Source organism: Marmota monax, unplaced genomic scaffold, assembly GCF_021218885.2.
Source record: "Marmota monax isolate L192 unplaced genomic scaffold, Marmota_monax_Labrador192_F-V1.1 WCK01_AAM20220418_F8-fsc00004, whole genome shotgun sequence".
NCBI classification, from domain to species: Eukaryota; Metazoa; Chordata; class Mammalia; order Rodentia; family Sciuridae; genus Marmota; species Marmota monax.
This window is the reverse complement of record NW_026692881.1, coordinates 10,316,051-10,339,034: the sequence shown is the minus strand read 5'-3', so window position 1 is coordinate 10,339,034 and position 22,984 is coordinate 10,316,051. Positions and strand designations below refer to the sequence as shown.

At 43.5% G+C, this 22,984-nt stretch overlaps 2 protein-coding genes across 2 annotated transcripts in view; one reads left to right on the top strand and one right to left on the bottom strand.

Moving 5' to 3' along the window:
- Pde6c (phosphodiesterase 6C) overlaps positions 1–5,463 on the bottom strand; it is a 50,302-nt gene extending 44,839 nt beyond the window's left edge. The window contains exon 1 of the mRNA XM_046450190.2: positions 4,933–5,463. Within this exon, the coding sequence (XP_046306146.1) occupies positions 4,933–5,412 (480 nt within the window). The 5' untranslated portion in view covers positions 5,413–5,463. The remainder of the gene's footprint in view (positions 1–4,932) is intronic.
- Positions 5,464–14,181: 8,718 nt separating this feature from the next.
- On the top strand, positions 14,182–21,830 carry Rbp4 (retinol binding protein 4). Its single transcript, XM_046450459.2, has 6 exons — positions 14,182–14,335; positions 14,438–14,566; positions 14,676–14,812; positions 14,954–15,060; positions 19,940–20,152; positions 21,521–21,830. The coding sequence occupies exons 2-6, from the start codon at positions 14,456–14,458 to the stop codon at positions 21,556–21,558; spliced, it is 606 nt and encodes a 201-aa protein (XP_046306415.1). The 5' UTR covers positions 14,182–14,335; positions 14,438–14,455; the 3' UTR covers positions 21,559–21,830.
- The last annotated feature ends 1,154 nt before the right edge of the window (positions 21,831–22,984 follow it).

The window sequence follows — 22,984 nt, the reverse complement described above, 5'->3', positions numbered from 1 at the left end:
TAAGTTGTATTCTTTTCCTTTCCCTGTGTTGATGGTGCTTCTAAAAGCAGCATCAACCTTGGAGGCTGTATTCTGATCAGATTCCGAGGTAAACACAGGAGAGTTCACTGATGTGATTTGCAGACCAGAATTGCCCCGAGGAACAAGGGCTTGATGGCCAACAGACCTGAGAATGCAATTCAGAGCAGCAGACCAGAGCTGTGCCTCAGAATCCACAGCAGATAGTCAGATTCCAAGACCTCACTGCAGACCTATTGGGACCCACCAAGTCCCAATCTCCCAAACTGGAATGTCTGTTCCCCAAGAATCTGTACTTTTAGTGCTCCAGGTAATTTTAATGTCAAACTCAGTAGGTCAATCACTAGAAAAGGGACCATTCACAAAGCAAATGGGTGATGGCTGGGGGAATCCAATGAAGCCCTTCATCCCAGATTTCTTCTATTCCCTTCCCAAAGCAGAAACACCTAAACCAACTATTTCTTCAGGAACCAGCATTACATAACGAAGAAGATTCTTGAGTCAGACTTCCTTGACTAAAACCAGGCCCCAATCTACTAGCTATGTGATCCTGGACATGTTACTTACACTCTGTGTCCTTGTTTCCTACTCTGAAAGGAGGGGGATAGTATTATCTACTACTTAGAGTCCATGATGTAAAGATAGAACAGTTTTGATATAGCATGGCTGGGCACTCAGAAAGTGTATCATACATAGTAGAAGCTCAATAAATGCTGGAAAGAAAAACCTTGGCCTTTTTGGGGGGACATCCTAGGTGAAAAGTAGTTCTATTTTGCAATTACCCTTTTGCTTTGGGTCCTAGTTTTTCTAACAAATTCTAAACACTGAAGAAATTAGATGCCCTTAGTTGCATACAAGTCTCCTGTGCCTAGGAGCACCTTCCTCAAAGAGTCAGCAATTCTGTCCCATGCATTACGAGCCACATTTCTTTCCTGACCATTGTTATCTGTTACTTCTCTCTGCTTCCTGGAACATTTTCACCCTCAGCTCAGGAAACCTCCAGACTCTTAGATTCTTTCTCTTAATCCATTGCTTGCCTAGGCCAGCTCTCATCCTGTTTTCCTCCTATTATCCATTACAGATTGTGGTCACCTTCATTTACACAACCGTCCCGGGCACTAAAAAATAAATAAAACCCAGAAGCATGCACCACCGCAGGGAGTCAGGCAGCATTTCTCTCCAAACACATTTATCTCAGCAGCTTCGAACCTTGATGCCATTTCATCCTAGATTCTCAAGTTCCTTTGGTTGTTTTGAGAAAACACCTTCTAAGTTTCAAAATTGAATGCATACTCATTATCACATCTGAAAATCCAGGATAAATCATCCATCAAATTACAGGGCAGGGGAGGTGTGGCTTTCTAGTTTTTTTTTTTTTTCACTAACTCAAATAGTCCTTAGTGAAGTTCTTTGGGTAAATCCTGTGTTTCTAGGATTCTCAAATTCTCTTGATGGTCCTCCTTCCCCCCAAGGAAGCTCCCGAAGGCAACCGGAGAACATGGTTTCGGGCAACAGGATGCCTGATCCGTCCTGATCTCAGTGTGGCTAAATCCTGATTAAACACCATTAACCCTTGGAATCAGGAGGCAGCAAGGGAGGTAAAGAGGAAGAAATAGGGGAAAAGAAAGAGATCTCTAGGCATCCAGTTAATTATTGAAAACTTCAACCTTCTCCTGTGGCTTTCTTTTAAACCAGGGTCGGATTCAGGACCATCCGTACCGTTAATGAACAGCTTTCCCAATAGAAAAAGAAACAATTAGCTCTAAGAGGATATTTCTCTTTCCTGTTGTTAAAACGTTTTCCTGCCTTTAACCTGTTTTAAGAAAGTCATTGACACTTCATACCCAGTCCCCAAAGTCGTACAGGCATAATGATAATCATATAATAACTAGCATTTATTGAGCACCTACTCTGAATCAGGCACCTTGTGTACATTAAATCTATACATTTCGTTGTCTCCATTTCTCACTGGTGGAAATTCAATCCATAACACAGTTACTAAACCTCAGACTTGGCTCTGCACCAAAGCATTTGCCCTGCACCATTATAGCGTCCCTGTTACCACCTTCAAGATCCCAACGTGGAGAGTACCCAGCTCCGCATCTTTGTCTAGGTGCTAACCAGAATGAAAATCGTGTGTGGTAGAAAGAGGAAGGCCTTGAAGACCTGGTTTTTGTTCTGAACCTGACACAGCCTGCCTACCTGGCCTTGAGCCGATTCCCACTACACAGATGGAAATACAATGAATGGTCCCCATCTCCTGCACAGCATCTTTGACAGAATCAAATAAGATTAAGAATGTAAAAAATGCTTTATAAATTGTCAAGTTGCAATAGAAAGGTGATGACTGTATCAGAAATTTCACTTAACACATTGGTTTCCACCTGCTTTCCTGTTGTAGATTTTCCTGCAGGCAAAATCATGGCGAAATGCAGGGTAAGAGGAGAGTGCTAGCCTCAGACTCAGGGAGCTTCATTCCTTTCTGGCCTGTCTCATTCACAGACATGTACCATGGACTATGGAGGAGAAACAACTCAGGGACCTCAGCTGTCTATTTGCCACAGAGCAGACAGAGTTAGACTAAAGATCGCTGAGCCCTTCCCAAATCTCATATTCCACAGCTAATTTGAAATTCAGCTCCTCCTCCTGGGTCTGCTCACCCAATGAATCTGTGGCTTTCAGCATAGGCTGCCTATTAGAATTAGCTAGGGAGCTTTTTTTTTTAAAAAAAAAAAAAGCAATGTCTGTGTCCCAACCTGAGAGTCCTGTGTAATCACCTAAGAGACTCAGGCATCAATAATTTTTTTAAGCTACCTGTTTGATTTTGAAGAACAGACAGTTGAAAAACACCATGCTGGGGGGGAAACAGAAATGGAAAGCAAATCAGATCTTTTGCTCTCCCCTGAGTTCAGAAGGGTGTAGGGCACACTTCTCTGTCCTACCCAGAACAGCAGGAGTCATCAGGAGAAGGGAGACGCCCATTTCCCCAGCCCCGTCTCCCACCCCGAACTGCCCTGTCCATGTGGAAATGCCCATCATGGACAGTGACAGGCCAGTGCCGCTTCATCTTTTAAGCAGCTCTATTCTGTTGTTTTCTCCTCAACGTGGAGCCCTGAGCTCATTAAAGTATTATAGTAGAAATCATTTACCCACCCCTCCTTCAAAAAGAAAAAAAAAATCTCAGAAAAGCCAGATAATTGGTGCCTCAGTTATTCTGGGGGCTAAGGCAGGAAGAGCGCAAGTTCAAAGACAGCCTGGGCAGCTTAGCAAGATGCTTTCTCAAAATAAAAATTTTTAAAAAAAAAGGGCTGGAGAGGTAGCTTAGTCATAAAGGGTACTTGAGTTCAGTTCCCAGTACTTAAAAAAGTCAGAAAAGACATTCTTGAATGTCAACTTCTTAAATTTGATGTTCTAGTGATTCTGAAGGTGGGCTCAGTTGGAAACTGTGAAGAAGCATATTCCCATGAGAAAATCTCAGGGTGTGGGGACACAGCCTGTGAGCTGGGGTCAAGAGGAGCCTGTCTTAAGGGCACATATCTGTTTAGTCACTGGAAGCAGCTGCCATAGCCTCAAAAGAAAACTTCAAGCAGCTCCAACTTCGTGAAGGAAGGGTTATAAGAGAGGGCAGGGGCTAAGTGCCTGATGCAGTCCCCTACACCTGAGGACTGACCTGCAATTGTTTGTTTATGTTTGACAAACCACTTCTCCCAGGCCTGTGCCAGCCTCCTCCAGTAATCAGCTTCAGGAGGCACCGAGGGGATTATACTCCTGGCTCTCCAGCTGCCCTGGTCACCTGCGGGCAACGGACCCCTGCACAGAATGCATTTCAGGGGCTGCTCCCTCCTGGGCACCTCTGCTCCGTTGTAATCCATTTCTCCCCTTTTGTTAATAGGAAATCATAGCAGTAGGGCTCGGGTGCAGAGACAGGGTGCCAGGAGAAACTCCATGCTGGAAGTTTCATGTTGCCAAGTGTTGGGTGTTTAATATTTTACCATTTTTCTAAAATGAATATGTATTGCAGTGGTAAGAAGAGTTAAATTTTCTGTTTTTATAAGGGGGTATAACAATGCCTTGTATTAATAGAATGTTCTTTTGGTCTTGGGGGGGTGGTCCCAGTGTCCCATTTAATGATAGGCATTCATTCTTGATAGATCTGAGTTATTGAGGGAGGAGGGTAAACTGTACTTAACTATCTCCTAAATTCACATTTGTAATGAGCCAAATCAAACATCTGAAATTTCAAAGGGTGTAATTTTTTTCTTTTGGCACATTTGGTCTATCGATGAAAGAATGGATTTATGGACAGATCCAACCCCAAGAACTGCTTGTCCTCTAAGGGTTGTGAATCAGAGGTGTGGGAGCATTGGGCATGTTGGCTGATCCCCCAGTGGGTGCCCTGCTTGCCCGGGGTTGTTCAAAAAAGAATCTTCAAAGCCATGAGGAGGTAGGGAACTGGTGGAGACCTCTTCCAGGCCCAGGCAGGCGTGTCTGATAAGGTGTCCAACACACAAGGGCATACTGAGAAACATTACTGGCCATCTGAAATTTAAATTTAACTGGTTAACGTATTTTTATTTGCTAGATTTGGCATGGCTGGGCCTGTGTGCTCCCCTTTTCCCATTGCCCACTCTTCCAGGTTTTCACCAAACCAGTGGCACTGGAGTGGTGCCATCTGTCTGCCACTGGTTCCTTCTGACCCTGCCAAGACCTCTGCCCCACTATCAGAAGGTCACCTAACTTTTCTCTTCAGATTTTTTTTTAGTTGTAGATGGACACACTACCTTTATTTTATTTATTTATTTATTTATTTATTTTTTTTTTTTTATGTGGTGCTGAGGATCGAACCCAGCGCCTCACACATGCCAGGAAAGCCCTCTACCACTGCGCCACAACCCCAGCCCCAAGGTCACCTACCTTTTTCACATCTGGGACATTAAGGGGTTTCTTCGTGTGAGCAGTCCAACCCACAATCCCGACATCCAGGGGAAACACAACTTCTTTATCAGGGACCACAAAGTTGTCCTCAAACTTGGAGGTCGGGGTGATGTCCAGCAGCTTTGAGGCCATCTCAGGCATGCCATTGCGGGAACGGCATATGAACATACTGCAGCGGTCGGCCTGCAGCAGCTGGGCCATCCTCTGCAGGACCTTGTGTGCCGTCAGCTCGGCACTGCTCCCCTCCTCCTGCACGGACCACAGCAGCTCTAGGCACACAGCTGACTCCTCCACCTGCGTCAGCTCGGGCAGCGACATGCTGGCCTGGACCGGCACCCGGCTGTTCTTGAAGATTTCTCCCAGGACCTCGACCCGCAGCTTTTTGTCGAAGTATTCCTTGGCAAACGCAGGGTTCTCCTCGAGGTATTTTTCCACAGCATTTTGGTTGATCTCACCCATGGTGTGGCTTGCTTTGCTGCTGTTGTTCAGAAAGGAAAATCCTCTAGAGCGTGACCTGAGCCAGAGTGACAAGAAGGAAGTACATACTGGTCAAAATGACTGAAGGAATCCTAGGTGGTAACTCCTAAGACCCCCAAAGATGGAGCTGAAAGGTTGCTCAGTGGAGCCTTCAAACTGCCTGTAATTCCTGGGATGTGACAGAAGGCTGTGGCTTATGATGGGCTTCAGGAAGCAGAGGATTAAAGAGTTCTTCAGGACACTAAATCCCTGAGCATTATTAGCCCCTAAGACCTCAAAGAACACTCAGAGCATCCTAGATCAGCCAGGCAAGTGTCAAGTTGAAGTATCTATTTCAGAAAAAAAATAACTGAACGGCTGCTGTCCAGAGCAAGGAAGAATTACTAACATATTCCATAATTATCAGCATCATCTGGCACTCTGAATTGCTCTTGCATGATAGCTATAGAAAGTGCTTGGGTTTCTTGCTTGTTTGTTTTCATAGCAACTTTAATGCACTTTGTGGGGAGAGGGAAGGTGTAGCAGCCATCATCAGTGCAACATAAAAGTGATTATTAATCTTTCACCTTTCTTAGAAGCCATGGTCACTCAGGTTGCTTGGATTATTCTTTCTCCAAAACCCTCACCTCTTAACCACCTTCTCTAGAAAGCTTGACCTAGGAAGTGTTTAAAAGGAACAAACTTGGGCTTATTACTAAAACGGCAAAAACAGGAAAACATTTTCCTACGAATCAAACTTAATCAAGGCACAAATTGAACCCTAACTCGTTAAGACAGTGGATTGCAAAAAGTGATCCATATGGTGACAGCTGAGTTTCCCTCCTAAGAAAATTAGTGTGGATTTTGTTTTTTTCAATAGGAGTAGCCAGACATCATGCATTTTTGCTCCAAGGTACAGTATATTAACCTACTGGACAATAGCTATCTTGTCAGTTGCTAGGATCCTCAACATCTCAGGGGCTACTGGCATAGTAAGAACACTTACTACTATTTAGTTTTGTTTAATGTTCAGCTTATTAAGCTTTTACGTCGATTAAGCACATTTCCCAAATATTTAAACACTATTATGCAACTAATAAATCAAACTATTCATTTCACGAACCAATTGTCTCAAATATTTAAGTGCTGGTTTCAAACTTAGTGACAGTCTTTTAAAACCTTTCAGTAAAGCTCCAACCTAATATGACACATTCTCTTAAGTGAAAAATATACAATATTTTGTAGTGGCTCTAAAAATTATTATGAGGCCCACATTTAAGTTTGCTTCAAAAAGAGTAACTGTATGGGTTTCATTTAATTCTCTAAACTTAAAACTTTAACTTGCTAAGGTGATGATGATCTTATTAGTCGCAATAAAAAAAAAAAGAGAAGTTGAGGTCACAGGTTCTAGGAGTTGAGTCAACTGAGTCACCCCTCCTATCAGACTACCATCATCTTCTAATGCAGTTTTGGATACTCTTCTACCTGGTTATTTCCTGTGACTATGGTGCAGTTCCTATTTCTTCCTAAATCATGCAGTATTCTCACAATTCCCTGGTTCCATCCTTCTCTCTTTAGATAGAGAACAACATGTATCTGTATTCCATAACACATTCATCTTTTGTGTTGTTGTTGTTGCTAGCTCTCTAACACTGATCTACACTCCTACTCCTCTGTACACAAATTTATACTTAATAGGAAAATCAATATGTGCTTGTGTTGATATTCTCCTATTTATAAAAATAAAAGTTATTTGAAAAATAAACATTCTATTTTAGGCAGCGTTGTTTTATTTTTATAATTCCTTGCAGATTCATTTATTTGCTCATTGTTTTAACTTCTGTCTATTGATGGTCCATTATAAGCAGAGCACCATAATAGCTACTGTGGCAGACTTCATGTTCCCTTTGTAAGATTCTTCTCTCCTTTCAGTAACATGGAGTGATTACTGTTTTTTGCTGTTCCTTCTCTAGTGGGTCCATAGGACTAATTTTGGCCAATGGACCAGGGGCAGAAATGCCACTTTCACATAGAAAATAATTAAGTGCCAATGTGAGACCCTCCAGTGTTCTGTTCCCCATGCTGCCATGTTAGTTTCAGTGGATTCACTCTTCGATTCCAGAGTGAGGAGGTCAGGGAACAGAGGCCCCTGCTGACCTGAGATGGACGTGTAGCATGAGGATCTTGTTTGCAGCCTCTGAGACAAGAGGGCTATTTTTTACTGCATCATAGCTGAGTGAATTCTGATGGGTACACTTCTACTGCAGGAGATGTGGGGAATGAAGAAGGCTTGGTCTCAGCATTACAAGCACTTGTAGTGTAGTAAGGGAGAAGAGACTGGTACATAAAAGCCATAAGCCATAGAAGATAATATCATAAGTGCCAGAAGTGACATATGTACACATGGCTCTGAGATTACAGAAGAGTGGGTGTAGGTACGGTGGAGGTCAAGCATGTTCTGGGTGGTATCAGCAGAGCAATGGCATGGCATAGCCTAACCAGGATAGTCTAGCAAGAGATGCGTATGGAAATGTAGATTGGGCCCAAATTACTGGGACCTCAGAGTTAGGCTGAGAATCTTAACACTAGAAAGTTTTGATCTTGGAGGTAATATTATTAGAGTTCTCCTTTACAAACTGGTAGTGCTGAACAAGAAAAATTGGAGAAAAGAAACACTGGACATCAAGATACAGATTAAGAAGTTACACAGTAGTCCCCCTTATCCAGTTTCACTTTCAGAGGGTTCAGTTGCCTGCAGTCAATTGGAGCCCAAAAATATTTCATGGAAATTTCCAGGAATAAACAATTTATAAGTTTTAAATAACTTTTAGTACAGTGTATTGTTATTTAATTCTATTTTATTATTTGTTCTATTTTATTATTTATTATAGTTGTTAATCTCTTACTTTGTCTACTTAACAAATTAAACTTTATCATTGGGATTATATACAGGAAAAATACTTATAGGGATCAGTACTATGTGTGGTTTCAGACATACGAAGAATATCTTAAAACATGTCCTCTGCCAATAAGGGATCACCATATTGCATTTGGCCCATTATCAAATACTCTAAAAAAATGCATATAGGCATTGAAATTATAATTCTAGTTTTATGAATTTATCTTACAAAATAATAATGTATGTTATTAATGCAATTACAAAGGTGCTTATAAAAAGCATGCTTATAAAAGATGTAAAACACACACACACTTGTAAAAGATTAGAAATAGCTTAGATATTCAATAATAGAAGGTTGAATAAATAAATACCATCCAATCCATAGAACAGAGAACTACATAGCTAATAATAGCAAAGTTGTTCAAATTTCTTTGTTGATATGAACAAATATTTATGATATGCAGTTAATTACAAACTAGTATCACAACATGTTTCCATTAAAACATACATACACACACAGCCATACCTATTTATCTATCTATGCACACATCTGTATATATACCAAAATGTAATTCATTATTTAAAAGCGGTGGGACTTAAGACACTAATTTTTGTCTTCTCCTTTGCTTCCCTGATTTCTCTAAAGTGTCTACAGTGAACATATATCATTTATACAATGAAAAATGTATTGATTCATAAACAAAATCTTTAAGGCTGTCTCTATAGTCTATGGGTGAGGTTGCTTGGGTATGAGGAAGGAAGGGATAAATGTGAGACCCAACCCAACCCAACAAACATTAGGATTAAGCAGTTATTCATTAGAAAAAAGCAAGAAAGGAGGGCTCCTGTGTATTGGCCAGTGGGATGGTTTGAATATTTGTATCTCCCCCAATTCATCTGTTGAAATCCTAACCCCCAATGTGACAGTGTTAGGAGGTGGGACCTCTGGGGGATGATTAGTCCATGAGGGTGGAACCCTCAGGAGCAAGATTGGTACTCTTCCAACAGGGACTCCAGAGAGCTCTCTTCCGTCATTTGAGGATATGGGGGAGAAGTGGCAATGTGGAAGAGGAAGAGGGCCCTCCCTGAACCCAACCATGATGGCACCCTGATGTCAGGCTTCCAACCTCCAGAACTGGAGGAATAAAGTTCTGTGGTTTATAAGCCACCCAGCTGATGCTAGTTTGTTAAATCACCTGACCTAAGACAAATGACATTTTATCAAGCAAAAATTTTCAAACAGGGAAAACTGGAAGCCTCAAGATCCTTTCTTTGTGTATTTAAAAGTTAAAATCTAGACAAATGGGGCTGGGGCTATAGTTCAGTGGCAGAGCTAATATGCATGAGGTACTGGGTTCCATCCTTAGCTCCACATAAAAATGAACAAATACAATAAAGGCATGCTGTCCATCTACAAACTTTTTTTTTTCAAAAATCCAGACAAATGGGCCGGGGATGTGGCTCAAGTGGTAGCGCGCTCGACTGGCATGCGTGCGGCCCAGATTCGATCCTCAGCACCACATACAAACAAAGATGTTGTGTTGGCTGAGAACTAAAAAAATAAATAGATATTAAAATTCTCTCTCTCTCTCTCTTTCTCTCTCTCTTTAAAAAAAAAATCCAGACAAATATTAAATTTTGCACATTAATGTAAATGTTAAATAAAAATTTCAGGCAGTCCTTTTAAAAACTTACAGATGTAACAAAGAATGCTTTAACTTTCTTAAACTTTCTGTTTAACACTTTGACATTTGTCAGAGGTATTCTATATAAATGACCACCTGTAATACTATCATTGCTAAAATTGTCGATTGCAGTTAACTATTTCTACAAGAAGTTATTCTTATATAATAGACAAAAGATATGCACAGAAAGTCGAAATATCAACATGAAAAGCAGCAACAATGTCCAGGGCTGATTAAGTGCATTTCTGATTCTTACATTGAACCCACCCTTCAGCCCCCACTTAGCTACATGCTGTGTCCTGCCATTATGGACAGGCAGGAATTTCAGACACAGTCTGGCAACCAATATCACGTTGCTCCCATTAGAGCTTTCTGCCTACATCTAATTAATAGGTATAACCAGATATTCTTGGAGACTATTCAGCAGGGGGGACCCATATTATTTTCACATAAATTGATGAGATTGACTGAGATCACTGAGATTTCAGTGGCTTTGCAACCATTGGGGGAAAAGGGGGAACCTTGTTGGAAACATTATTTGACACTTTATACCTGAAAACATTGAATAACTAACCTTTTCATTTTCAATCAATGATTTGGGTATCTTTGAAATGCAGTCAGACAATAAATGCTACCTGATTTTCTTATTTTTTATTTTTCTTGACTTCTAAGTTGGGATGTGGATGTAAATATCACGTTGTACAAAATGCTCAATTTCAGGAAAGAAGATAAATGTCTTGCATTAGCTCCTCTTCCTTCAATTTTTATGGTCAAACATTTTTCAATATTTTCTAGGAGTTAAATGACTTTTTTTGGTTAGCATTAACATTAACTTCTGTTAATCTCAGCAGCTTAATCCAATGGAAGTTTATTTCTCATTCACATAAATTCATTTGCCAAAGGGAACCAGGCTGTTGGAAATTCCACCAGTAACCAATGAAAGAAGAAAAGAGAACATGGATGATGGGTCAGGGCTAAATTGGCCTGACTGGGAGTGACAAACAGAACATTTAATTGACCAGAATTTAAGATTGTGACTTTATAGAGCTTTGGGAAGGGGGTACAGGGGAGACAAGGGCAGGCAGATGTAGTCCCCAACTTTATACCACTCCCCTGTAAAAATTTTCTGGTAAAACGACAAGTAGCCAACTTAAAAAATGCTAAATCCTGAGAATGTATATATTAGAAAGGGTGATATCTGATCAGGTCTTTTTAAACAAATGCTTTATGAAGTTTATACAAAGTGCTTAATTTCAGTGAAAAAAATTAAATATCTGTGGATTAAGCACCTACTATGTGCAAGTGTCTTGATGCATCCCATGGAAAAGTAGGGGGAATGGACAGATACCAAGATGATCTTTCTTTTCACGAAGCTTGGCAAGGGAATAAACTTTATGTGCATTTTTTTGTGATTCATAAGGTGTAACTTCATAATTTCACTTATAAAGAAAAGGAAAATGTTTGCAAAGGAAATATTTGTTTTTGTTTTCTGATGAAATTATTTCCCTGTAGAAAATGTGAAAAACACAAAAAAGGTACAAAGAAAACCAAATGTATCTAGTCCTATCACATCAAGGAACCATGGCGAACATTTTCCCTTTTGATATTGCATATGTATGCATATTTGAAAAGTTATTTTGTGAGGATGAATGTCAAAGCATTGAAGTTAAAAAACATCAGTTGACCTAAATTCACATATTTGTAATCATGAAGAAATCTAAGAGATAATGCCAAAATAAACTGTTTTTCTTCTTTGGTGTCTAAAACATCAAGGTTCACGATTTTTCATGGGAAGGGGCGTGTTTTAACCACCTAACAAATAAACAAACAGATGTTGCTGAAAAATACAATCATCATAAAAATCCCCTGCATTTATTCAATATGCAGTATACCAAGAACCACCAGAGTGTGTTCTAGAGAAGTGGTTAGAAGGGCAGGGTGGAGGCACTGGGAAAATTTTTCTGGCAGTGATCAATTGTTCAAAGGTAATTGGCCTACATACACCGGGAGCTCTCTATCATAGGAGAAGGGAAAGCAGGAACAGAAAATCCTCTGCTCTGGAATGTTGAAGAGGGGATCTAAGCACTGGACAGGAGTCAGAGAAGTGCCCAGAGGACCCTTCCCAGCCAGGGTGCACATATGGCCAAATGCATGGTTCCTGCAGGAAGGGCTCTGGAGCATACCTTATTTGAGTTGTTTGGGATTTCAGTCAGCTTTCGTCATCCATGGGTTCCGCATCCACAGATTCAACCAATGATGAATAGAAAATATTTGAAGGAAAAAAAAATTCTGGAAGGATCCAGAAGCAAAACTAGAATTTGCTGCATATTAAGCATATGCCGAATCCATGTGAATGAAATGATGTGTAGGCACATGCTGCTGTGGTTTCCCCCCACTGCTCGGATCCTCAGGCTCCCTCTACTCGGGCTGTTTGAGCATTGGTTGCCTTGAGCCTTGCTTATGTGCTATGTAAGTAGGTCCATGATGGTTCATCACTACTAATTTTTCTTGTCATTACTCCCCAAACAATACAGTTAACAACTATTTACATAGCAATATACCATGATCAATTCTGTACTGAACATGCATAAACTTTTTTTTTTTCTTCTTGTTTCGGTCATCATTCCCTAAACAATACAGTTGAAGAACTATTTACACTACATTTACATTGTATTAAGTATTATAAATCATCCAGAGATGATTTAAAGTTACAGGAGGATGGGCTGGGTTATATGCAATTACTATGCCACATAAGGGACTTGAGCTTCCCTGGATTTTGGTACTGGGAGGGTGTCTGGAGCCAATCCCTTATGGATTCCCAGGAAGGACTGTATATACATATTGGTAGAATTAGCGCAACCTGAAATCTTAGTTAGCTTATTGGCCAGAAACAGCCTTTTACGACTTTGGGATAGTAAGGAGTTAATACATTATGAAAATACCCCAAATTATGAAAAATTAATTATGAAGATACCTCAAAGATACTGTGACTCAAAGGCATGCTTCAGAGGAAGGTGGGCAGACCAGGTAGGTAAATGTCCAAAAGGCTACAGTCGGCTGAAGGAAGCCATGATATCTTTTCAAGGTTGTTTTAAAAAGTAACTAAAGGGCTGGTCTGGGAACCACTCAACTCCTTGTTTCTCAGTTTGGCACCCATTTCCCCCTCCATCTTCTCTTATTTCTGACTGCAGCAAATAGTTCATCTAGGTTCCTTCCAATTTGGGCCATGGAGACCCAGCTGATATTTTATGAAAGGAATCTTATTTCTTTGCCATATCACCAATTCTCATTCAGCCAAAATCTTGATTGCTTTGGTGAGATTAATGGAATGGAAAGAGAAAAAAATATGAATACATCAAGCCATGACGTACACCAAATACCTCAACTAGTTAGCAGCCCTTTGATTTAATTGACCCTCGAAGTTGTAGTTTTTTGTTTACTTTTCTGTTGTATCCACTACTCTGCCAACTCCACTGTTTTGAAAATAAAACAAAATTCCAATATGGATTTTAAATAAAAATGCATCATAAACAATTGGGGTGTGCATTCCAAGTGGTTTCAGGGAGTGCAGCAATGTAAGTAAGCAACTAACCGCTAGAACACCACAGTTGCTAAAATATTTCCCCTCCTGACGGGAGTAGCGTTTCTAGAGAATATTTAACAGGGAGCATTTTAATGCTTCTAACGATGTTGAAACTAAAGAACAAATATTGACGCAGAGGGCACCACAACTCTCCCCAAAGAGTAAAATACATCCTTTATGAAAGGAAAAAGCACTTGGCCAAAATATCCCCCAAACCCTGCACAATTGGTCCTTAGAAGGCAAAGGAGCCAATTTGGCACAGCCAGGACCTGGGCACTAATGCGCCAGGCAGCATCTTAGGTGTCTTCTCTCTCTGTGAGGCCAAGGTTTCCCCACCAAACCCCACTGAACCTCCAGCCAGCGCTACTGGGCTTGGAGGCCACCCCAGGCCGCAGCTGGCGGCCGCTGGCACAAGGGCTGAGTAACTGGGCCAGGACCTGGCCACGCGGCTCGTCGCCGCTGTAGAGTTTGGCCCAGTGAGGCCACCCTGCGCGGCAGCTCCACCAACCCCAGGCGGGTGGCCCTGGAGGTGAGGCTGGCCTAACGGGACCCTCCCTGCGCCCCGGGTGGCGGTGAGTCAGGGCGCGTTATGCAAGTGCTGGCCGGGCCAGCCCCCGGCGCCTCCCCTAGGTCCTTCACCCCGGGCAGTTACGAAAGCGCGACCCCCTCCCCCCGGGGCCATAAAGCCGCGGGGCGGCGGGAGGGCCTCGCCTCTTTTGCTCCACGCGGGCCTGGACAGGCTGGTGCGCGTCTCTGACGGTGAGCAGCTGCCCGGCTGTCCTCGCGGGCGGGCGGGGAGGGCGGCAGCGGGCCGGGTGGTCCGGTCCGGGGCCGGCGGTCATGGCGACGCGTCTCCCGCAGGCTTGACTCCTGGGCAAGATGGAGTGGGTGTGGGCGCTCGTGCTGCTGGCGGCGCTGGGCAGTGGCCGCGCAGAGCGAGACTGCAGAGTGAGCAGCTTCCGAGTCAAAGAGAACTTCGACAAGACTCTGGTAGGTATCAGCCCAGGAGGCCCCGGTGGCCCAGTCCCCGCTTCCCCTACTTCCCGGTGGCCGGTCGTGGACCCCCAGACACACCAAACCCCGGCTCTCCCTTTGGCAGTTCTCCGGGACCTGGTACGCCATAGCCAAGAAGGACCCTGAAGGTCTCTTTCTGCAAGACAACATCGTCGCCGAATTCTCCGTGGACGAGAATGGCCACATGAGTGCCACTGCCAAGGGACGAGTTCGTCTTTTGAGGCAAGTGGCCTCTGGGTGGCCGTGTGCGTAGCGCCTGCCTGAACGCCAAACCCTTACTGGGGAGGGAAGGGAGCACCAGGGTGGGATGGAGGGAGGAAGCTCTTTGCTGGGTTTGGCTGAGGATCCCCTTGGCTTTTGCAGTAACTGGGAAGTGTGTGCAGACATGGTGGGCACCTTCACTGACACAGAAGACCCTGCCAAGTTCAAGATGAAGTACTGGGGCGCAGCCTCCTTTCTCCAGAGAGGAAGTGAGTAGTCAGCTCAGTGGGACCATTTTGGGGATGGGAGGCATACCTGCCAAATCACTGGGTTCCTGCTCCAGCTGCACCCTTAGGAATAATGGCCTAGGGGAAGATGTGTGGGTGCAGGAAACCTCAGCCCCTTCTGAGGTTAAGGGATCGGGATTGGGAGCAGCTAGTTCAAGAAACCTGACCCAACTCAAAAGGATCTTTGGGTTGCCGGGTGCCGAATTCTAGTCATCTACTGTGCCAGGGTGTGTAACCTTTTCCACACTTTGTCCTCTTACCGCTCCACATCACCACTTCATTTTCATTTTTTTCCAACCCTTTGGGCTGAATTCCTGAGACAGCTTAACTGGGAACCCTAACAGAGGCTGAGACCCCCATCCAAGTTTGTAGGGAGCATTGTGCATGCGGTAGGCTCACTCCTCAATGTCCTGCCTGCTGATGCCGGGGTTCTGAGCCAGGCAGGGTGTTCTGGGTGTCATGGCCTCTTCTCTTTCTCCCAAGTACTGGAGCTCTGATGCAGGGTGTTGAGAACTCTCAGCAGGGCATCTTAAAACTTGGCCTACTCATGAGAATACATTATTTGCTCTTTCTACTACCCCCCTGCCATGTGTCCTAAGTTTCAAATCCTGAATCTACTTGGTAGCTAGAGAAATTTCAGGCCAGGAAGAGACATGTCATGGAATCTTAGAGAAGGAGAGTAAACCCTAGAGAGGGAATTCAGTATACAGATGAACAAACTGAGACCGGGAGAAAAAAGTGCTTTGCCCAAGATAACACAGCAAGTTTGAGAGAGCCAATTCCAGAAGCCAGACATTGCAACGTCCAGGCCCAGATTGGTGGCTCTGGACTGCAGAGTCTCCTAATACAGATGGACCTTTGCAAAGTACCACTTGTGCTTTCTTGTGAGATAGGACCCAGGGACTGCTGAGGGGGCTGCTCTTCCATTGGTGATCCAGGGCAGAAGTGTCCTTCATGTCATTCATTGCTCTACATGCGACATGTGATCTTTGACTTCCTATAAAGTCATGTTAAATGAAATTGCATTTTTTATCAAATTACATTTTACTGCTGATTTACACTGTATAAGAGTTGCTTATCTATAAGGAGAGAGAGTTTTTTATCTTTAAAAATAATAAAAGTTATTTCAAATAGTGCAGCAAACTTCCTCAAGTGATTCATTTACAGTAAAAAATACATTTTTTTCTGTAATGGATTATAAAAACCAATATTAAGAGGTACAAGTTTCCTAATTTTTAGAAAGAATAAACACATAATTCTCATCAGCACTTTGAGGTGTGCTCCTTAAAGGAACAGAATTTGATTGACAGTGCATTTAGGGATGGGGTGAGGAAGGACCTGATGAGGAGGTAGGGTTTTGTCTCTTCTCTCCTGTCCCTACAAACTATATTAGCTCCACTTTTAACTCTTGTATATTGCGATTCTACCTAAGATTTCATTTGGAGGTGGAAAAAAAAGTATTGAAATCTTGAAAGTGATTGCTATAGATATTAAGTGAGATAAGTATAATGTAGAAGGCTTAAGGATGAATTCCTTCTTAGGTTGCCTTTCAGAAAAGAAACGGTGCCCTGCACAGTGGTTAAGCCTGCCCTGATAAAGTTATGCTACCTGAGTTCAAATCCCAATCCCAACCTGTGGGACCGTGGGTGTTTTCCTTGGCCTTTCTATGACTCATTTTCCTCCTCTGCAAAGTGGAGGTAGCCATAGCACCTACCTTATGGAGTTGTGTTATGAGGATGCCATGAGTTGACATGCAGAAAGCACTTGACCAGTGCTGGTGACACAAATTCTCTGTGCCTGTTTGATATTGTTGCTTCTTGTTACCTCTCCAGAGAGGAAATCATGGCTTTACTTTCTGAATCTGGAGTGAGAAGGCATACAGGTACCATTGGGTTCAAATCTCTTGTTTTACAAGTGAAGAAACTAAATTACTGGCCCAGGAGACATAGCTGGTTGGTGGCACTTAGTGTCACCTCTTAGCTGAAGTAAAAGGGACCCTTGTCAGGCTGCATAACAATGTCAGCCTGAAATGTTTTCATTACTGTTTCTCAAAGTCAGGGACCCTGGATCATCTATATCTAAATCAGCTGTGGTGCTTGTTAAATGCAGATTTCTGGGCCCCAATCCAGATTTATTGAATCAGAAACTCTTGGGGTGGCCCCTGAAGTATGCTCCTTGAATATGTTCCTTCCACATAAGGAAGTTTGAGAATTGGTGTAGATAGTTCAATCCAGAGGGTTATCTTGGTCACTCAGGTATCAAGGCTTCAGATACCACTGACTTTTCTTGTCCATTGGACTAGTCAAGAATTGCATAAAATCTGTCACCTGCCTGGCTCAGCTAGACTGTGAGGCCTGAGAACCTCAGGAAGCATTTCCCTTGGTATCCCTACTTTGAATGATTGGCAGGTGCAGGTTTAGGGAACTGAAGGGAAATTGTTCCAGAACCACAGCAATGAGTGACAGATTTTCAACAAAACCAGGTCACCAAGACAGTTTTTGATACCAGGCATTTTCTTTGATTGGGGACTAGCAATCCAAACCTCGAAACCAGTGTATACAACAAGTACAGTTGTAGACACAGCTGTAATGCAGCCACACTTCCTGGGGTGGTGGAGGGGAGTCAGGGGCTCTGGCCACATAATTGCTGCTTCCAGCACTCTGCTTACCTAGTCTACTGCATGCAATTATTAGATGCTGTCTGGAAACAGTTGGGTTGTCTGGCTCTCCAAAGGACCCTGCCTAGCTGCTGGATGCGAGGAGGCTGGAGAAGCCAGATAATTGTTGCTGCTCATGCAAATCCTCTCTTGCAAATACTCTTAGAAAGGAGAGTTTGGTCAAGGTTGTTAGGATTGAAACTCTTCATCTTTGAGTTATTCTGCCAAAAAGAACCTGGAGATAAACCAAACCAACTTAGGCTTTCTTTAAAAGCAAGAATAGTAGTCGACTTTACTAAAGCCATGGATTGAAAGTTACTTAGTTTCTATGTAGGAATTCACTCTGGCAACAATATTGGAAAAACAATTTTTTTTTTTAAGCAGCAGATTTGCCAAGCTAATAGCTGCCTGGACCAGGAGTGGAGGTAACACTTCAAAGGCTGGTGCTTTTGTGTCTGAGAGGCAGATTTCTGGGGCACCCATGATGACACAGTGATCCCATAACCAGGGAAGAGATGATTTCATCCAGGGATGAAAAGACTGCCCAGATCTCAGGAGCCTGGGAGGGAGCTCGCGGTTAGGCTGAAGCCCAGCAGCAGGCCCATGGCTTCTATTCTTGGCCCATGTGCTGAATAACTTTGCGGTCACTGCTGAGCAGTCTTCCGTCTGGGTCATCCTCTGAGCTTGGCCTCTGACATTCACCCAGGGACAGCCTGGAAGGTGCAGTGGTGTCTCATTCTTCCTCCTGCCAGGTTGGGTGTGAGCTGAAGAAGTGGCCCATTCCCTGTCCTGTGTTAACTTTCTTTACTGGGCCTGGGTTTGTACTAAATCCCATCTAGTCTGGCATTCCAGAGGTCCTCAGAAAGGCACCCCCAGAGGACACTTAGGGTGACTTCTAGAGCTGGCCCTACCCTCTCCAGTGCTGAAGTCTCCATCCCCTCTGCCTTTCTCCAACATGGAGCTCCACGTGGGCAGATCATCCCTTGGGTGCAAGACACAAAGGCCTTTGGTTTGTTGTCCCTTCTGGTCTCAATCTACCTAGTACCTGGAGTCTCTGGTGTAGGGGTTAAGTATGTGGATTCTGGAGTCGCGCTCCTGGGTTAGAATTCCAGTTCTACTCTGCTTTTTGTGATCCTAGGTGAATTATTTAATTTCTCTTTACCTCAGTTTTCTTATCTGTAAAATAGGAAATAGTAGTATGCCCTTTGGGTTCAATGTGAGAAATAATCGAGGAAACACATGGAAAGTTCCACACAGTGACTGGCACATAATTTAGTGCTCAGGAGGTAACAGCCACAGATACATGTCAATGAGAATGTCAAATTAAGTAGAGATGTGGCATTTTTATCCAAATATACTATATTTGGATAAAATATTCTATATTTGGATAAAACTTGAACACATTGTTCCTTCTCTGTGGCAAATCACTCACATATAGTCATAGTATTTCCCATTCTGCCTTTGTTGATATTTTTACTACCTTTATTTATACTTAATCTTCACTGCATATATCCAACACTTGAAGAATAAATATGGTCTAAATTCTTCAAGGGCTTGGCTCTGCCACTGCTGGAAGTCCTGAAGTCCACACATTCTTAGAAGGAGTTGCTGATGCTGGATAGTCGCCTTCTGTGTCCGGAGGCAAAATCTTCTCTCTGGCCAGCGCAAAGAGTTGGGCTCCTAAGCAGGAAAGAGGGTGGAGCCAGAAAAGCCGGGATCATCAGAGAGGCGTCCTCCAATGGACTGAGGCGGGAGGGCAGGAGGTCATTGAGAGGAGTAAGAGCTAGCACCTGTACATCATCCCCAAAGACAGGTCCTGGTATTGAGGCTAACGTAAGTTGGTGGCAATCACACATTAGACAAAGACATAGATACTTTTGGAGGGTAGATGGTGAAGATGGCGGTAGATGGGTTTGTTCAATGATTTTGATGGGCTCACATTCTCAGCGGTCTTTTCCCTTGGAAAGATGCTGTGTTATTTACCATCAGGGAGAGAGCGGATCCTGGACATAAATGTGGTTTCCTCTGTGCCAAAACTTTCTCCATAAAGAAAAGCAAGATCCTTTCTTGTTTGCCTGGTTTTGCAAAAGTTGTCAGAAATCTCCTGCTTCCTAAGAAAATGCAGTAGGGTCCAGGTAGTGAGTTTCCAGGACTTCTTTCCACTGAAGGCAAGGTGTCACTTAACACTGACTTTCTGGCTTGCAGTTGATGACCACTGGATCATTGACACGGACTACCACACGTTCGCCCTGCAGTACTCCTGCCGCCTCCTCAACTTTGATGGCACCTGTGCAGACAGCTACTCTTTTGTGTTTGCACGTGATCCCAATGGCCTGACCCCTGAGATTCGGAGGCTGGTGAGGCAGCGGCAGGAGGAGCTGTGCCTGGACCGGCAGTACCGGTGGATTGAGCACAACGGTGAGTGGCCTTTCCCCAGGGCTCAGGGAAACAGGTTCCAGCCAGAGAATGAATGCCTTGTGTCTGTTTATGAAGAGAAAGCTGGAGTCTGGTGCCCCTTTGGGCCCCTTTTGGTCCTGCTTGATCAGATCTTTTCTTGGCCTTATTCCTGGGAAGGTTATCAGAGGCTTTTTTCCAAAACCCTGGCACTTTTAATTAAGTAAAACACTTCCTTTTTATTCTGCTATCTCAAGCCATTTCACTCCTGGCTCCTCTGCCCAGAAAAACCATTCTGATTGAATGAATATTTGGGGGGATTAAGTGTCCCTGCTAGAGAACTGGGCAGTGAACATGGCCATCAATGTAAAAATGTAAACAGAGACATCAACATAGCAAATGCAGACAAGAATGATGTCAACAAATGTTCTTTATTCTCTATGAAACCAAATAATCATTATATTGATTAGCTGGGTTTCCTCACTTCGGTTTTATGGGGATCCCCTGGAACAACCACAGGATCTTTTTATAGATATTACCCTTGTCTGATCTGGACTTACTTAAAAACTAGAGTGGAAAAAAAAACGTGCTGTCTATTTTGAATCGACACTCACTTCTTTGGTTTCAGAATCCAGATAGGGTCACCCTAAAGTGTAGAAAAAGGGAGTGAAACTGAACGTTTCTGTTTGGTGTAACTGACCCATTACACCAAAAAGACAAAACAGACCAAACACATAAATAGGCATGGGAGCCTCACCCTGCAGGGCAGCCACATGCAGGGCTGGTAAAGCATTCCTGACAGGCACAGCCCAGAGCCCTTCACCTGCCGTCACCTCCATTAATCCTCAGGAACGTTCGCACTCATTATCCACATTCTGAGATGAGAAAATGGAGGCTAAGAAAGATCATGAACATTGCCCAAGATCTCCAATAGGTAGCTGAGTTGAATGCAAACCCAGATGTCCCTTGTTGGCACCACCTGTGACACAGGACATGGGACATGGTGAACACTATGGAACTACCAGCAGTAAGACTGAGATCAGGTTGACTTGGCCCTCATGTCCTTAAATAAGAGGAGCTCCCTGCACCCCCCCCCCAGAATGCAATGAGACACATTTGTCAGAAACAAAGGGAAGCACTGTTTCATGCAGTAGGTCCTGTGCTCTCCGCCCCCTGACCCTGGAGACTTCAAAGTGGTTCAGAAACAGCCTGGAGAGTGTTTATGAATTGCAGCTGCATCTGACTTTGAGGGTTTCCATCTGCTGTGGTGCATTCGAATGAAGAATCACATGAATGGAGCCGAGCTCCAAGGCTACCATGGTGTTCATTATTTACAGAAACACCTGGTCCGTCTTTCTGTTATTATTAATGGCTTTGTTTTCTGCATTTCAGGTTACTGCCAAAGCAAAGCAGGAGAATACCTTTTGTAGCAACATCAAGGACATAAAAGTTTCATTTGAAGATTTCTGATTAACTTTCAATCTTCACCTCTATTTATCTTAGGAGTTTAGTTTGTCTCCACTCCCCCGACCCCAACTGCCCCTCGCATCCCCTTGCCTTCCCTAGGTGAACATAAAACATCAGTACACATCAAAATCCACATAGGAATGAGTGAATCTGCATCACTGTGGATCTTATGGAAGTTTCCTGAGACTTGGAATTCCAAACTTTGATTTATTAAAATATAGCTATCAGCTTCCTATGATTTGAGTTTTCTTTGTATTCACAGATTGCAGGTGGGGTGCACTCTTATATACCAACAGGGCATTCTCCCTTTGTGCTCTCTGCGGGACCTTTGACTAATTCTAGCATCTAACCTCCATTATTAAAGACCGCAGCTTCTCCCACTTCCTGAAAAGGGGGTTTCCTCATTAACCCAGGAAGGCCTTAACTACCATCCTGGCCAAGGCCCTGAGGCCCAAAGAGGAAGTGAGTGTGGCCAGACAAGGCCAGCAAGCTCAGGCAGTGCTGGGCCTCTGAGACTGGCCAACCAACTGGGTTTGGGAGGCCTGGATGCATGGATGGGGTGAGTTCCAGGAAACAGCTCCACTCTCCGTTGCATCTGGCAGGTGATTCACTTGTTTCATGTGTGGTCAACACATGGAAGGAGGCAGTCTCAGGGTTTTCAGAAGGTGGGGAGGAAGAGGATATGGAAGATGGGCTCTGAAAGCCAGGTCGGTAGGAAAGTTCACAATATCCTCCACCTGCAGAAGCAGTCAGGACTGGGGCAGAATACTAGTGTCCTACACTGTTAGCAGCACTTGAGTTTGCATACAAACCTACTTGCCTCAGTTTCCCGCAGGTTCCCATGGGTCTCAGTTTCTCATCTTCAAAAAACAGCTAGTCTTTTGTGCTAGATAATCTTGGTTTTAAGTTAAACTCCAACTTAGATTTTTAGCTGTGTGTTTGGGGGCTGGTTACCTGGCTTCTCTGAGCCTACATCTCTCTTGAAATATGGGGAAACAGGCTCTGCCTGATGGGACACAGGGTGTTCAATGAGGCGATGTCTGTTAGAGCTCTGAGGGGCTGTGCAGATCCTGGCCATGCCAGGCTGCATGTGTGAAATTCATTGGAAGGTGGGGGGGTGGTGCTGGCACTTTCTAGGGACTAGGGAGGCTTCTGTGTCCCCCACTTCCATTTGCCTTATTTGCCACCAAAGACAGAGGAGACTGTGGACCACACATGGGAAAGCTCTGCTTTTCATTCTCTGGGAACAGCAGGCTGTCACAGCCTGGGGTCTCAGCCTCAGTTTGACAGCCCCAGAAATCTATAAGATATCCAGGTATTCCTTCCCAAAAGAGCTTAAAATTACCAGGTCTACTAACTAAATCTTTTTTTTTTTTTTTTGTATGTGGT